This window comes from Galeopterus variegatus, unplaced genomic scaffold (genome assembly GCF_000696425.1).
Source record: "Galeopterus variegatus unplaced genomic scaffold, G_variegatus-3.0.2 Scaffold7015, whole genome shotgun sequence".
Lineage (NCBI taxonomy): Eukaryota > Metazoa > Chordata > Mammalia > Dermoptera > Cynocephalidae > Galeopterus > Galeopterus variegatus.
In genome coordinates this window covers 6,773-24,661 of record NW_007733126.1, presented here as the reverse complement: position 1 = coordinate 24,661, position 17,889 = coordinate 6,773, and the positions used below count along the sequence as shown (strand labels likewise).

The 17,889-nt window shown below is 36.6% G+C and overlaps 1 protein-coding gene across 1 annotated transcript in view; it reads right to left on the bottom strand.

Annotated features, from left to right (window-relative positions):
• The window catches only part of MIOS (missing oocyte, meiosis regulator, homolog (Drosophila)), a 41,934-nt gene extending 24,852 nt beyond the window's left edge, over positions 1-17,082 (bottom strand). The window contains exons 1-6 of the mRNA XM_008591538.1: positions 16,998-17,082; positions 15,950-16,046; positions 10,422-11,755; positions 10,005-10,103; positions 3,191-3,445; positions 1,066-1,235 (exon numbers count right to left, since the gene is read on the bottom strand). Coding sequence (XP_008589760.1) covers positions 1,066-1,235; positions 3,191-3,445; positions 10,005-10,103; positions 10,422-11,715 — 1,818 coding nt within the window. The 5' untranslated portion in view covers positions 11,716-11,755; positions 15,950-16,046; positions 16,998-17,082. The remainder of the gene's footprint in view (positions 1-1,065; positions 1,236-3,190; positions 3,446-10,004; positions 10,104-10,421; positions 11,756-15,949; positions 16,047-16,997) is intronic.
• Between the last annotated feature and the right edge of the window lie 807 nt (positions 17,083-17,889).

The following is a 17,889-nucleotide window of genomic DNA, read 5'->3' as shown; positions in this document are numbered from 1 at the left end:
AAAAAAAAAAAAAAAAAAAAAAAAAAAAAAAGTAATGGACAAAACACTAAACTGTGGACACTGCCAAAATGGATACTAATATTTATTAAAAATTTCATTAAGATACATCTTTTCATTAAAAGAGATGTTTTTGCAAATTCTTAGGGACTGTCATTTAAATCAATTATTCAAGCAATGTCTATCTTATAAAAAAATGATATAACGGCAAACATAGTGAGTTTCAATGCAGAAAGCTCTTCTCATTGCTAGAAAGAAGCCCAACAGTGCAAAGAAAGTTGTGGTACTAATGTGAAACTTATATCCCAACAACTGAAACTGATAAGCAAATCTCACTTCCTTCTTTCCCTACTTTGTGATAAAGAACCTATCTAGTGATGTGGTCACAGGTGGCTAAAGCAAGAGAGAAAAAAAACAACAAAATAACGAAATAATGAAAAGATTAAATAGTCCACTATAAGAACTGTGATTATATAATTTATCTTCCAAACAGAAACATGTCTGAGAATGACAAATGCTAAGTCAGACAAGATGATGAGTTGGTTTATTTAGTTGAACACACACACACACACATATACACACACACACACACACTCACTCACACACACAACAAGATATACTATATTTAAATAGCAAATAAATTTTATGTTTATATAGCTGTAGATTTCTAAAGCTCAGTTCTTAAGCTAAAGGATAAAGTTTTATTCCTTCTATATCTGTAAATTATATTATTAAAACTAAGCTGGCTAGTTAGCTCATTTGGTTAGAATACACTGTTATAACACCAAGGCCAAAGGTTCAGATCCCCACACTGGCCAGCCACCAAAAAAACACAAAACCAACAAACAAAAAACTACAAAATCAAATATGGCTTGATATCAGTTAACTAATTCTAGGTTGAGAATCACAATCAAGAAGAGATGCTCGAAAAAAGTTTAAGATGCTTTATTTTAAAACATGCATCAAAATACAATACATTATGCAACAGACATTTGAAAATTTTAACAAAGCTGCATAAAAACTGCTATCTTAATTCAAAGGAGGATCTTGTGAAACAAATTAGCTTACCAAAACTCCATCATAAGATCCTGTATCGCTTGTCAAAAACGCAAACATGACACACAGGTACGGGTTGTTTAGCTGTAATCGTAGAGTGCTGCACATTTCTCTCCAAAGGGAGTTCTTTTCATCTGTATAACCCGATAAAGCCATTGCTACCACATTGAGATTCAGATCTCCTGCACGTTAAAACAGATAGCTAATCAAAGTGATCAAAAGCTTAATATTCCCTTTTTCCACATTTCTTAAGCTATAAACAGAGATCAGAAGGAGACTTTTAGCACATTAAAATGAACCCACAAGAATAAGGGTTTTGATTCAGTTTGGAAAATTTGGCAAGATCCGAAAGCAAAACAATTCCACTCATAAAAAAAACTCATGCCCATGTTTTCAAACCCTGTGCAGGACAAAGTACATCTTTTAATTTTCAAGTTCTCATTTTAGACAGGTTCCTATAACAGTATATTATTGCTTAGCACCTAAATGAAGAAAGGGAAGATATCCTACCAGAATCACTGCCAACTTTATCAACAAGTTCATTTCAAAGTACTGATAGTAAATATTTCTGCATCTCAGGACTGTAATTTTCAAAATCATTTTATTTTCCTATTCCTAAATATATAATGCACATACTTATGTATATAAGCATCAACGGTAAAGTGCAGAAAGCCAATATTTCAGCATCCTTATTACAATATTATACTTTTAATTTTTCTAGGACAAAATGAACTATGAGAATTATCACAGAACTGGACTTAGACACATTTGCAACAAAGCACTTGTTACCAATAGTCTTTTAAACATTTATTCTAAGTAGTTTATATGGCTGACAGTAACCTGCTAATCTGGCCTTCGGCCTTCTGGCGGCCTAGTCTTCTAACATAAGTTTAGCCTCAAAAGAAAAAAATTTACCTTTAGGTATTTTCTACATTTATTATAGAAGTTTTCTTATTCTCTGTTTCTTCATTTTAGTGATTTTTTTCCTTTTGCAAATAAAACAGTGTTTCCCACTTTATGTTCTTAACAGCCTTATTCTTCATTTCTGTAAACATTTTTCCCCAAGTTACTTTGTGCTCGCTTCCTCTGCCTATTCTAATAAACAGATATAAAGTCTTTTCAAAAAATTAGAAAAAAAAAAAAGGAATATCTTTGGATTTTGCATAGAACAATTTATTTCTCAATGGAAGGGAACATTAGGGAAGACTTTTCTTTGGTCCTTATCCAAGTTATTAAAATCAATGGAAAGATATATTTTCCCTATTATTAATACGGCTGTTTAAATCTACCAGCAAATTTTCCAGGTACACATGACAGGAACACATCATAACAAAATTATAATTAGAAATGTAAATATCAATTCTTTCTTCCATCACCACATATCTGCTATTGCACTCTCAAATGAGGAAGATTTTCATTAGAGCAAAGGTGAAGGGAAAGATGCCAATCTGAGCAAAAAAAAATTAACTTTTAGATGGCAAGTAAACATACCACAGTTAATTTCATGTTTTCCTCCATGGTACAACAAAAATATAATGCTTTCAAAACAGACCAGCAAATAAGAATTCAATGTTCTGAATACTCAGAAATAATTTGCTAGGTGTATTAAAAATCAATAGCTATACACATCTCAGTTATTTTTAAGTGAAATATTCCTGATAAGATAAAAACCTGAAGTTTTGGATTAGTATTTGCTTATTAGTTTAAATAAAAGTGTCATTCAGTTTCTTAAAGGTCAACCAATAGCCATCCAAAAGAGAAAGTATAAACTAAAATACACTCAAATGTGTACTATAAAAATGCTTGCAAACTAAAGTAGTCCTAATCTTTAAGAAAACAAAAATTTTTAAATGTATGTGAACTATCTTTAAAAGACAAAACACTGAAAATGAACACATTTGAACACTCCTTATATTATTATTAAAATGACATTTAAGTCATATCTTTCTTTGTACAGACCTAAAGCAAGGCTTAAATAACAAGGATGGCCCAATACTTACTGTCATAAATATAGTACTGTACTATTTTCTCCTTCAACAAAAATTTACATATCAAAAATATTAATTGATTAGATATCTTAAAGTTACCAGCATCTTTTCTTTAAATGATTCTATGAACGCCCAATATCTTCCAATACCTTTTTCTGAAGATGCCCCTTCGTTCAGGATTTGGATTGCTCGTCGAATATCCAAGTTGAACAATGCCACAGCAGCAGCTCTCTCCCATTCCTCTTCTTGTACAAGGGAGTTCAAAAATGGCCCCACGTCTACATCTGTTCCTTTCTTAATCCACCCACAAAGCTGTAAAGCTAAGATTCTCTCTTCATTTAAATTTTGAATATCAGTTTGCTTATCCAACCCAATCCAATTATGTCTGCTGCTTTCCACCATTCCTAAAAACAGAAAACATTTTTATATTATTTTGTTTATTGTTATTTTGAAATATAGTCTTTGCACAATAAGCCAGTTTTATGGAGAAATATTTCAACAACATATTTAGGATATTCATCTTCTCAGCCACAAGTTTATGATAGCATAAACATAAAATATACCGCAAATAACACATATTTTGTTTGCGTGTTTCTAAGTACAACAGCTTTTTGAGTTACAAAAGAAGAGTTACTGGGATAAGAGCGAATGCTCAGATGGACTAAGCTGATTTACTGCTTCAGAGAAATCGCCCTGGTCATCTAATCTAAAATAGTAGACCTGTTATTATCTAATTCACCACCCATTGTTTCCTCTATTTCATTTAGCACTTAACATAATCTCTGAGAGTAGAGTACAGGTAGTCTATCTGTTTTATTTGCAAGGCATCCCTAACTGCCTGAGATCCAGTAGGAGTGCTCTCTCTCTTTCTCCCTTCTCCCTCCTCTCTCTCTTTCTGTATATATACATGAAAAAATGAGATCATAGACTTCAAAGTACTTTGAACGTTTAAGGTAAGTACTAAAGTTAAAATACAGTGGGAATGATATGAAGGTTGTTTTTTTTTCCCCTTATTAAGTCACAAAACTTCATATTCTCCTTTTTCCCCCCCAAAACAAAGCTCTACTGTTCTTGTAGCATGATTTATACTGCAATCAAAACAGTTGATCCTAATGGCAAGGTAATTTCACTTAGGATGATACTTGGTGCCAAGTAACGACAAAACGAATAAAGATAAAACTTAAGGACTATTAATTACAATTTAAATTCTTAAATGTTCTTGAAAATATTAACATCAAAATTGTCATTATGTAATCATGCTGTTATTTTAACATACAGGATTTTCAGAATAAACTGAATCATGAATTAGGCAACATGAATGTCCAACGTAACCAACTTCTTTTATTATTCTCATAGTAAGTTACATTTGTAATTTACAGTAATTACACATTTATATAATTATATATAATACCATAATTATACATGTGTAAATAACTAGATCAACAGTAAATAGACAAGTTTTTAGAATTCTTAATTCAATTTGTTGGTTGTAGGCAGAATTATAAAAAAGGTTCCATGATTCCTACACTCTGGTAATCACATCCTTGTATAATCCCTTGCCTTTGAGTACAGGCAGAATCTGTGACTTGCTTCTCAACAACAGAATATAGCAGGGGTGAAAGCATTTTGCAGATGTAATTAAGGACCTTACTTAGGTGACTATGAGTGAATCAAAGGAAGAGTATTCTGTGTGGGTCTGACCTAATCGGGTGAGCCCTTTAAAAGAGGGTCTAAAGGTAAGAGAGAAGCATCAGGAGAAAGATCTGGTGGTCTTGAAAAAGTAAAAGCTGCCATGTTGTGGGAATATCTGTGAGAAGACCATGTGGCAAGGAACTATGAGCAGTGTGTAGGAGCTTAGGGCTGTCCCTGGACACTAGCCAGCAGAAAACCCGAACATCTCAGTCCTACAACTGCAAGGAACTGAATCCTGCCAATAACCACATGAGCTTGGAAGACTATTCTGACCTCTAGAAAGGAATACAGCTTGGTCAACACCTTCACTTTAGCCTTATGAGACTGTCAGCAGAGTACACAGCTACGCTGTGCCCAGACTCCTGACCCATAGAAATGAGATAATAAACTCATGTTGTACAAAACTAATACACTATCCAAAGTTGACTTTAGCTATGTTCGAGTATGGTCAAGGCTTTAAAGAGATAAACACAAGCAAAACTTAGAAAATATTAAAAACCTATCAATTATCCTTTGCAAGATAAGTTATAAGAAAATATTTTTAAAAAACCATTTGGTTCAAATACTTGGAAAGAGTAAACATAGTATATAGCAAACATCTAAACTCTCCATCATACCCAATTCATACTTTTAAATAACTTGTGTGATTATCTGACGTTAGGCTGTGGCAAGTCTAAAATCCATGTTAGTACTTATTTTAACCTATACCTGATTGCTTTAGGAAAAAGTTTCAAGATGAGTTATTTGTAAAACTTTGGAAATTCAAACAAACAGTTAAATAATGACACTTGTTAAATAATGACTTATTTTTAACCTAACTATTGGACACTGTTGCCAATTCAGGCCGTTCTGAAACTTCTTACTTTAAGAGGCCTTCTTACCCACTGAAAAAAGGGAGCAAGCTTCTCTGTTTGCAAACATGAGGGAAGTCAGTCTATCATTTTCAGCTTATGAAAGTGAAATTTTAAGAACTATAATGAGAAAACTTTGAATGATTAATGATAAAGTTAATAAAACTTATTTTAAAAATTAAACAAAAAATTAGTTCTGAATAACAAATTCAAATTGTTTAGGTGGGATGTAGTCATTAAATTTCAGGTAGTTCCAGATGTATAACTATAAGGTGTTTATTTTTATACCTTACCTATAAATTTTGGATTCAAAGTTTATATTATTTAATAATAAAAATAACAATTTAAAACAGGTGAGCAAAAAGCAATTTATTTTTCAAATGATTTCTTACAGTTTAATAATATTCCAATTTCTTGAGTTTTTACTTGTATTTTATAGAAATTGTGTCATGGAACAGAATGGTGATCAATACCTATGAATCCAAAGAATTCATTGCTAGGAAGTAGAAATATATCCTGTAAGTCAAGTACATGGATACTGTATGATGTATTTTGGCTGCTGATTTGAGGCTTGTTTCAAATCAGCAATCAGACACTATGTTATTCGTAAGTACTAATTTGTTGCATTTTATATCTATATAATAGTAACAAAGCAATAAAATTGCCCACTGTTTATAAGAACATTTTGGTGTTATAAACACTAAAATCCTAGCTATTTTGCCCCTTAAAGTAATTTTGAATAGACAAGCTCTCTAGATCAAAGTTTATTCTTTAAGTATGAAAAATATTTTCATTCAGTTGGATGTAAAGCTGGCAAACATTTATTATACAACTTTCTGCCATCTTCAAAGGAAGGAATTATATCTATTGAAAATACTGTGAACATCGCTATACAGGACTGTACAAGTTTCCCACAGAGCATACATTCTCCTAATCCTGGTTGATTTTAACATTTAGCCCAAACAATAAACCAGCCTTTCAGTTCTTTCCTTCCTTATCTCCAGTGGTCTACACCTCCAAGGCTTTAGCTACTCCTTTCATGGACACACTACAAATTGTTTCTCCTCCAAATGAACCATTTTCCCAACTGTAACTGCATAGCCTTCCAGAAATCTCACTTCCTCTATATTCTTCAACTTCACAATCTCTTCACCACTAGTGTTTTTACTTAGTCTTCTCCTTTAATTAGATCCCAAGGGCCAAATGTGAATCATCCTTTTGCCAATATCCTTAATTCTATTACTCCATTGACCTTTCTTCTACCTTCTGGTAAAACAATGTTGCCCTGCAGTTCTCCCATGTTTTGTCTCCAGACAGCTCTTTCCCCTCTTGTCCATACCTTCCCCCAACAACCTGCCTGCTTTTTCAACAATGGGAGCCATCAAATGGAAAACCCCTTAGCCTCTGATCATTGAACCTTAAATATTCTGCATACCACACCCTTTCCCCCTGGCTAATATGGATGAGGTGTGTACCCTCCTATCTAAAGCTAAACCTGTACTCTGGATTCCATCCCTAGGAATTTTGCTTCATTCCCTTCTTTCTGCATCTTCAACCTCCTTATATGGGTTTCCTCCTATCAGCATTTAAACATGATCAAATCAATCCCATGTTGAAAACAAAATAGTGACAAAAAAATTCCTCCCCGTACTCCAGATTTGCCTTCTGCTCTACTATCTTTTTATCCTCCTTTATGAAGTCAAATTTCTAGAAATAATTATTTATAATTGATGACGTCAATCCCTCAACCCACTTTAAATGTCTGATCCAACTACAATTTGCTGTCCATGCCACCACTGAAGCTCTCTATCCTATTCCTAATCCAATAACTACTTTTTAGTTCTTGTCTTTATTTGACTGGATCTGAAGCATGAAGCACTTGAAAACTGACTCTTCTGGTCTTTCTCCCACTTCTGAGTCTCCTTTCAGCTACGTCTTTCTGTTCTTACTCTGAACAATTTCATCTGCTTCATCATATATCACTTATTTCTAACATATTTCTCTGTAGTTATATTCCTCTTCTGAGGTTTGGGCTGTTCTCAGTGCCCACTGGACATCTATACCTATCTTGATTTCTTGCTCCAAAACAAACTTTTTCTTCTCAAACCCACTCTTCCCGTATTATTCCTATCTAATGAACTGGTCCCAGAATTTACTTTCCTGAGCTAAATATACGTGTGCTATCTTTGACTTTTCCATCTTCTCCATCCCCTTTATCCAATTAATCACTAAATTTTGTCCCACGCTCTAATTTGTCCACATTTCTCTAGCTCCTTTGCCATTAACCTTGGTAAGGACACCATCACTTCTTGCCTGATTACTGTAGGCTTCTACCTAATATCCCTACTATCAATCCTGATCCCCCTTCCAATTCATTCCACACAGAGTAACAGTTCTAAAACACAAATCTTACTGTCACTACCTTTTGAAATCCTTCCTTGGTTTCCCTTGTTATAGGATGGTAATCCCCCTAAATCCTTAACATGATTTCTAAGTACTACTTGAATTAGCCTATTGCTTATCTTTCTTTACCTTCATTCTAGCCTCACTTCCTCTCTCATGATCTGTTCCAACCACACTGAAAGTGCTATCCTCTCTTCCCTCTGGGCTCACTGCATATGCTACTCTCTGTCTGTACCTTGTCTTTGCCTTTACCTCCTCCAGGAAGCCTCTAATCCTTACAACCAGATTAGGAATCCTTCCTATATAATCATTTATTTTTCCTCATGTTATAATTGCCTGTTTACTTGTCCATATTCTGAATTAGAATGTAAACTCCCCAAGAGCAGAGATGATATTGATCTTGCTCAATCTCCATCTATCTTGTTCACAGGAACAAAAATATCTGTACCAAACAAAACAAAAAACTGAAAATCTAGCAATGAGAGAATGAGGAAACCTTTCCAACAGTAGTCTTTCTTTACTCCGACTCAAGGTTGGAATATTTATTTTATCTCTATTGCAACAGAAACATAAAGATATTTCACTTTTCTCCTCTGTTTTTCCTCTAAGGTAGTTTGTTGGCTTTTCCCTAAGATATATCAAATAAAAGAAACACATTAATCAATCTCAGAATAACTGAAAATGCAATGGAGCCTGACCTACTATACAGCTAAAATACTACAAATTCTATAAACTTGGTGTTTAATTCTTTGCAGCAGTGGGTCTAAAATCACGAGCCATGGTATGTATTCTGGTTCATTTATGGGGGTAATACAGTATATCTGTCCTTTTACATATGTTAATAAAAACAGTAGTTTCTAACTAAACTCAATCATTTTACTACTTATAATAAAGGTTACTTAAAGGGCTAATGAGAGAACACCAAAATGAAACAGATCAGGTAAGTGGTCTACTGCATCTCTGAGCAATACAGACCAAAGTAATGTGAAAGTCCTTTAAAAAAAAAAACACTATAAAAAAATCTAACAGTTTAATTGAAATGCTTAATCTACTCTTACTACTTTCTACTACTGCTCTTTGACCAAACAACGTGAACTACTTTTCTAGCAGCTTTATCTGGGCCCATTTTTGAGTCCCAAAGCTAGAGACTGAATCCTAGGTTGGGGAGATAATTCAATTCTGATAAAAATTAAAAAAAAAACTGTTAAAGCATTCAGTGAAAAAATAAGTTTTTTGTCACTTTTATTTTATTCTTAAGTAGTTTATCAATTTCAATCCTACCTTAATTTATACATTAATTAATTAATTCACTAATTCATCAAGGTCTATTTCAGGTATGGCTCCTTCAGGTTAGGCCATGCTTCATGTCTTAGTTATAGTTATAGTCCTTGCCATTAGATGGCTAAATGAAAGTATTCGGGCAGCAAAATAAAAAGGAGTCTCCTTCAATAAGCGATCTTTTAATTTGGTTTTTTTTTTTTTTTCTGTCCTTTTTGAGACCGGCCGCACTGTGCTCAGCCAGTGAGCGCTGTGAGCGCACCGGTCATCCCTATATAGGATCCGAACCCGCGGCGGGAGTGCTACTGCACTCCCAGCGCCGCACTCTCCCGAGTGTGCCACGGGCGCGGCCCTTAATTTAGTTTTTAAAAAGCAAAAGGCTATGATAAAATCGGAACTAACAATCAGCATCCTATAAATCATGTAGTGTAAAATCTCTTAAAGGGGCTATTTAAAAAATAACATTGAATAAATGAATGAATAGATTTAAGAAAGTCAATGTCATTTCAAAGAATCAAGACTTCCTCTTAAAAGTATTTTAAAAATAAATACGATTATGCATTTAACTCAAGAATTCACTAAAATAAATAAGAAAACCAAAAAAGAAAAAAGATACTTATGTACATGATTTTGAAATTACTAGACAATTTCTATCAAATGATGAAATAGAAATACTCTATCAAAAGAAGAGTATAGAAGTTATAAACGTACTGGAGAAAATAAAATGGAATTTTCTTACCCAAGGATGATTTTACAATTGATTTAATTCCTGCATAAACCAATGATCCTTTGTTGCCTGGCGATTTCTGATCCATATCTTCTGTATACTGCTTCATAAGTATTTAAATGCATAGGAAATACCAGTGATGAGGCATAATAAAATATTACAAAGCTAAATTTATTTTGAGCTGGAGCTGACTCATAACAGGCATCAGTGCAAATAAGCTGGTTCTATTCTACTGGAGAGATACACTTTTCTTCCTCCTACACAATCTACAAAGGAGTATTTTAAGTTCAAGAGTTGTGAACAATTTTACTTCATAATTTTAGCATTATGTAATGTGTATTTACATATAAAACATAAGCTAACCTTTCAGCAAACTTCAAGAACATTTCTACCTCATTAACCTAACCAAATTCACAATGCAAAGGATATAGTGCAGAGTATACCAGAGTGACTTGAGCTGTGGATCTTCATTTCCAGCTAAAATGTGATTTCTCCACAACTGCTCTGTATCAAGTCCATACCTCGACAAAGCCCGAAGGCGCATCTTTGTTGCTATGTCTTTTTCTAAAGCATTATCATTTTCTTCTTCTGCACATTCATACAAATGACGACCACAAGCCCACATTAAAGATGTAATTGGGCTCCAGGCAAGAGATATCCTTTCGAAAACAGTGAAGTCAGACATTGTTCTGTTGGGAGTTACAACTATCATTCGATTTTGACTTGTTGGATGCCATGCAAAGGAAGCAATGTAATTGTCACAAGGTTGCACACTTCTTTCAATTATTGTGGGTTCAGTTTCATCCCCAATGGGAGTGGGTGTATGCTGCATATCATACAATCTAATAATATTACTATCCCTCGTTAAAGTGGCAAGCAGACCAGTCCTAGTTGGGCACCATGCTACTTTTGTTAAGGGCTTTGGTTGCTCAGTCAAAGTCAAAACTGGCTTCTCAAATTTTCTAAGATCCCATATTGCAACCTGACCTTCATAGAAGGAAGCAACACGATCATGGAAGTATGGGTCTACTGTTACGCCCTGAACAGCTTTTGTATTTACAAACATCTTTTGGCTGGTATTCCGAAGATCGAATATGGCTAGGTTACGATGCATACCAGCAAGGAGAAGTTTCTGGTCTCGTGGAAGCCAACAAAGAGAGAGACAAGCATCATTCTGTCCTAATTCATAAAGTGGTTTTGTTACTAGTAATGTTGTTTCAGTTTCACCTGCTGAAAGTTTCACTTTTTCCATGGGAACTATATCAGGAGTATATTTGCTGCAGATATCCCATATTAGCACTGAAAAGTCAGCTCTGTGTTTATCTAGACCAGCAGCAAGCCAGTTACTATCCAATGGATTCCATGCAAGGGTATTGCATTGTCGTGCATGTTTTGGAACAAATTCTTTTCCTATCAAATCTCTGAACTTTGAGTTATGATCTTGACCAAGACTTGTAAGTACAACTCGACCATTTGCTTGTCCAACTGCTAGGAGACATTCAGGATCATAATTGAGATACCAGGCAACACATTTCATATAGGGTGTATCTGAATTTATTGATAGCAATGTAGCTGCAGAGTCTTCAGATAAACGTAGAGATCCAGCTTTGAGTTCTGAATTCACAGTAGATTCCACATGATAAAGGCTCAGTTCTGAGTCACATACAACAAATCTATCAACCTGGTGTGGTGCCCACAAAATATCAGGTTTGGTACCGCTCATGTTTATTGATGTGCTCAAAGAGTCCAGTCAGGTCCATTCACTGAAAATGTTTAAAAATAAAAAGTTTTAAAGTATTAACAAAATATAATTCTTACATTGAATAAACTGTTCAGAAAGTGAGGAAAGTCTCTATACAAGTACCCTCTTTCTCAATATATTTGTATTTCTTCTCTCCATCTGCTATAAATTCAAGGCAATATTTACTGATAAAAAGGGAGAAAAAGGAGTAACCACTTCCTCCAATAAAATGAGTTGATAGGAATCTGAGAACCCCAACCTGGCTTTCCCACGATCAATTATCTTAAATACACTGTTACTAATACCCTTCAATTTAACTTTGGGGTTATAATAACTTAGTGTGGTGAGCAAATTAATAAGTATCATCTCTTTGAAGGGGGGAAAACTTAAAAGCATGATGAATCGTGTTCCTAAGCAATAGTTTAGAATAGCACTGTTGAACAGAACTTTCTGCAATGATAGAAAAGTTCTATATCTGTGCTGTTCAATATGGTAGCCACTAGCCAGATGTGGCTACTAAGTACTAGAAATGTGATTAGTTTTTTTATTCAGTTTTAACTAATTTTAATATAAATAGCCATATGTGGCCACCATACTGAATACTGCAGATTTAACACACAATACCTTACTAAGACAGACTTAGCAGATTTTTTCTTTAACTTTCAACAATAAGAAGTAACCTTATATGGCAGAATAAACACTGGAATGTATTGAGCAAATATGAATTCTAATCCTAGCTTTGCTGTATATTAGTATATTAGTTATATGCCTTGGAAAGGGCATGGGTGGGTGGCGGGGCCCTTTGTTTGTTCATCTATACAATTTAAGAGTTGCTTTAGATTAGTATTTCCCAAACTTCAGTCATTCATGTATCACCTGTGCCATATTTAACATTTATTCTTTAAACCAACTCACTTTTAAAATCTGAAAATCAACTTTAATCTCACCATAAGGTCTATGAATTATGGGTATGATATGCTAATTATACTTTTTCTAACACACACTAAGATAAATATATGACTATTAAAAATGCTTGACTGTCAGTTTCATAAACTGAGTCCCTGGAAGCTAGGTGATCACTGTGTAGCCAAGGAGGTTATGAGGTATAATGTCCTTACCTTCCACCTCTACTTTAGTCAATTTTATAAATTTGAATTCTGAACACATTTTCCTTTGAATAAACTTTCTACATCTCCAAAAAAATAAATAAAATAAAAATAAACAAACAAAAATGCTTGATTGTGTTTTATCTGAAATCATCCCATTTATGACCAGTGGTACACACACATCACACTTTGGGAAACTAAATTAAGTAATCAGTAGAGGCTCTTTCAATTTTCTTTTACCTTTTTTAATTTTAACACTTACTTGTACATATTTGTGAGGTCAGTTTTCTATAACCTTTGAATATGTATTCAAATGAAATTTTCATAAATATTTTAGCAGTTTAAGAACAAACTAAAAATAGCTATGGTTAAAAATAATTTTTTATTAATAAAGGCTGCCTCCAAAAATTTAAATGTCTGTTTCTGAAGCTGGCGAGAAATAATAGTCTGGATTCAAAATGAATGCACATACAGTCTTCATTGCAATTGGTATCTCTACAACCAGGATGTCAGTTCTCAGAGGGTGAAGCTATGGTTCATTAATCTGTCTGTCCCTAGTACCAGATATAGACACTGGCACAGACTCCTAATAAAGATGTACTAAATAATTCAACTCAAATCTAATTGGTTTAGTTTTTGACCTTGCAAAAGTTTCATTCAGTAATTAACAGTCTAGAATTTCATAGACTATGTAATTTACATGATTAGAAAAATACGTAAGAATTCTTATACTGGCTTTGTTTCCTTCTTTAACATTTCTGAAGCCCAGGATCAAACTGGACTAGGTTATCTAACTCCTGTTTAAAGCCCTCTACTGGTTTCCAATTGCTCTTATATAGAGTTTCAAATCTTCAATATAACCTACAAAACTCTAAATGCCTTTGGCCTCTACTTACTACTCTGGCCTCATGGCACACCATTCTTCTCATTTTTAACTATGTTCTAGGTACTCTGTACTTCTTTTCAGTTCCTGGAATATACAGCCCCTGTCCCCCCGGGCCAACACCTTTGCTCCAGCCAGAGGGAACAAGTGATGTTGGAGCACTTTCTTCTCTTCTTGGCCAGGTTAACACCTGCTTAACCTTCACATCCATCACTCTCTATCCCCTCCCTAGTCTAGATTTGGATACTTAGACATACACTCAGTGAACAATATCTTTCCCTTTAAATCACCCACCTCTGTCTCTTCTATTATAAGCTCCATAAGAGCAGGTGAAATATCCGTTGTTTTCCGTTGTGCCTCTAATACCCAGCACAGTGCTAGGCACTTAGTAGATAGTTAATAAATATTTGTTACATGAATACACATATTGACTCTTCTCAACAACTGCTATCTCTAAGTTTTACCAAATTCCTCATGCTTCCACTCTCTATCTTTCCTTGCAAAGGCTGGCTCCAGCCAAAGCAAAGTGCCTGCTGTCGTAACTGGTTCCAATGATGGGAAAGACCTCAAAGTGAGCCATCCTAAGAGAGGATTACTCTAATACACTGTATTTCATTTATGCTGTAACTATTATTTGGGTACCTTCTATGTTCTAGGCACTGCTCTAAATGTTGGGAACACAGCAGTGAGCAAAGAGAGATAAGGTCCCTGGGTCTAATAAAGCCTGCATTCTAGTGATGAAGTTAAGTTCAATCTTAAAGAGAGTTTAAAAATTTAAGAATGAGGAGGAAAAGAGATACCTCACGTTTATAGGAAGTAGCTAAGATAGCAAAGAGAAGAACCATATGTCAGGTAAGGGTTCATAGACCCTCACAAATAGAGGAAACCTCTTAATTGGAGATATTCTGAGCTCTGGCCCATATTTCTATTTCACTAAAAGATAAATGTTTGATAAGCACACTTTTTATCTAGGCTTCCAATCTAAAACACTACTCTTTACAAAAACTCCCTACGGTGAGAAAACTTGATGCCAAATGGGAACATCCATGACATAGAATGGAAAAAACACAGAGAAAGTGTTACTGTAATTTAAAAAACTCTTTGATTTATATGACTTTTTTTTTTTTCCTTTTTGTCTTTTCTCGTGACCGGTAACGGAAACGCAACCCTCGGTGTCACGCCTGTACCGCGACCGGCAACGGGATCGCAACCCTCGGTGTCGAGCCCACACCGCACTCAACCAGTGAGTGGACCGGTCTCTATATGGGATCCGAACCCTCGGTGGGAGCACCGCCACACTCCCAAGCGCCGCACTCTACCGAGTGCGCCACCGGGCTGGCCTGATTTATATGACTTTTTTTTTTTTCCTTTGTGTCTTTTCTCGTGACCGGTAACGGAAACGCAACCCTCGGTGTCGAGCCCACACCGCACTCAACCAGTGAGTGGACCGGTCTCTATATGGGATCCGAACCCTCGGTGGGAGCACCGCCACACTCCCAAGCGCCGCACTCTACCGAGTGCGCCACCGGGCTGGCCTGATTTATATGACTTTCAATGGAGAATCTTCAGCATTTCTTCTAATGTTATGCACTTAAAATATTTATATTACCATCCAAGGTCTCTCAGCTTACATCTTAGACTATTGCACAGAGAAAGGATCAGCTACATGATTTGTGGGGGTCCAGTTAAAAATGAAAATGCCCCCTTATTAAAAAATTATTTAAAATTTCAAGACGGTGACGGCAGAGCATTAAACCAGTGTCAGCCATTCTAAATGATGGGCCCTGTGCAACTGCACATTACAAAGCTGGCCCTGTATACAGACATGTATCTATAACCACACTCTTAAGAAATGTATTTCTTCAAAATCTTATAATACATAATATAGGTGGATCCTTGCTCATGAACACACATCACTATAAATCTAGCGTAGAGCAAAGAAGAAAACCTGGATGCAGAAATTCTCCAGCCACTCACTAGTGTAGATCCTAACAAGTCTCTTATTGTTCCAAGACCATAAAACTGAAATAGAACTTATTCTATTTCCATCTTACAAAGTTGTGACCATCAAATGAAATAAGCTCTTCACATCACACAGATGTTAGTATCACTACCATTCTCTTAAACAGCCCTGGAAGTTAATGTTTTCAAATGTTGGAGACACTAAAAAATTGAGTGTAGAGGGAGCAGGGTTTGCACTAATTATAGCTTATAGTTAGATTCTCACCTTCAAGTTTAACAAGTGCTCACTTCCAATTAATGGTTTCTCAGCAAAGGAAAATCATGTTGATTCTGTGCTCATCACCGAAACATCTATAACAGCGCTGTCCAACAGAAATATAATGTAACTCATATGATTTACAATTCTCAAGTAGCCACATTTAAAAAGCAAAAAGAAATACATGGAATTAGATTTAAAATATATTTTATTTAACCCAACATACTAAAAATGTTATCCTTTCAACATGTAATCAAAGTAAAATTATTAGTGAGAAACTTTACATTTTTTTATACCAAGTCTTGGAAATCCGATGTGTATTTTACACTTAACAGCACATCTCAATCTCCTGTGGCTATTGGACAGGGAAGTCCAATACATTACAATAATGCTAAGTATACAAAACATCCAACCACATGCTTTTTTTTGTTGTTGTCTTCTACATTTCTTACCATAGTATGTTACAACTATAGTAGTTTCAAGAAATTCCCACCATCTTCAAAGAGATACATTGCACATATCCAAATTTCCCTTAAAATACAGTTGTACAAAAGGCCTGCCAAAGCAGTCATTTGCGAAGCAATTTAGCAAAGCATATATAAGAAGCTTTATTCATCCTCTTCAGGAATTTTCATTACTCGCACTTGGAGAACAGAGTTCACCGGGTGATAGGCCCTGAAGAAGTATTTAATAGGGTACAACCGGAAAAGGACAGTTGCTATTCCGGGTAAACCAGGCATCTGAGAGCAACTCCCACGCCCCTGACACCTGGCCGAGCCTCTCGTCAAAGGCAGGGACGCGGCTCGCACAAACCTGCCGCGACTCTCCAGGGCCCGGAGGAGGTCCCCGCGCGCCTTCGGGCTCCCGCCCAGGCCCAGCCACCCGCCAGCGCGGTTATCATCCCACAGCGCGGAGCGCGACTCCCCGCCGAGGCTGCGAGGAGGCTCCCAAGCCCGCCCCGGGCCTCTCCCCTAGGCTATCCCGGGCCCCTCGCTGCGGCCGCGAGCCCGCGACCCGCCGGGAGAGCGAAGACGCGGGCCGGGCCGCACTCACTGACCTGAGGTGGCAGCGTGACCGCCGCACAGCTGCTTCCGGCCTGGACACCGCCCCTCCCGCCGCGGGAGCCGGAACGTGGGCAAGATGGCGGCCGGCGCGGCCCGTGACTTGGGCCACCACGCCGTGGCCCACGAACCCACCACCACGCCTCGGGGCCGCGCGGCGGAGCCTCGGCCTCGTAAAGGGAGTTCCCTGTTCCCGAGCTCCGCCCTTCCCTCGCCGGGAGGCCCCTCCCCTGGGCGTGGCCACTGTCTAGGAGGCCCCGCCCCTGGGGCCCGCCCGCCAGACTCCGGGGCTCGCAGGCTTGGGCTGTTTCTCACAAACCTGGTATCATTTTCAAGCACGCTCACACACGTTAGCTCATTTGACCAATTTTAGTTTCTATGAAAAGCTTATTGCGGGCAATGTAGTAGGAAATCCAAGGTATTTGGTTCACGATTTATTTACTCGTTAACTCGTTTCACAAACTTGTCTCGAGCACCTATTATGTACCAAGCACATTGCAGGAATGCTGGGGATACGGTAGTGAAGTAAAAGGACACTATCTCGGCTGAAAACAGGCAATTAGAGGGATGCCTTGTTAGGGCTAATACGGTACACTGCTCCACAGGAGGGACGCCCGATCAGTGTGTAGTGGGCTAGGAATCTTGATTCTCCTTTGATCTTAGCGTAGGATTTTTAGGTAATGCATGAACGAGCCAAAAGGTTCTTGAATAGGGGACAAAAGTCCACAGATAAGGTTGGCAAGAGCCATCTAATCAATTCTAATCACTGTTTAGGGATGGAATTATGTGCTTTGACTGTTTTAGATTGCTGGTTTGATTCCGGCTTGAATGACTATTGACTATTTAACCTACTTATTGTTCTTGAAATATGTTAAGGAAACTGCTTGA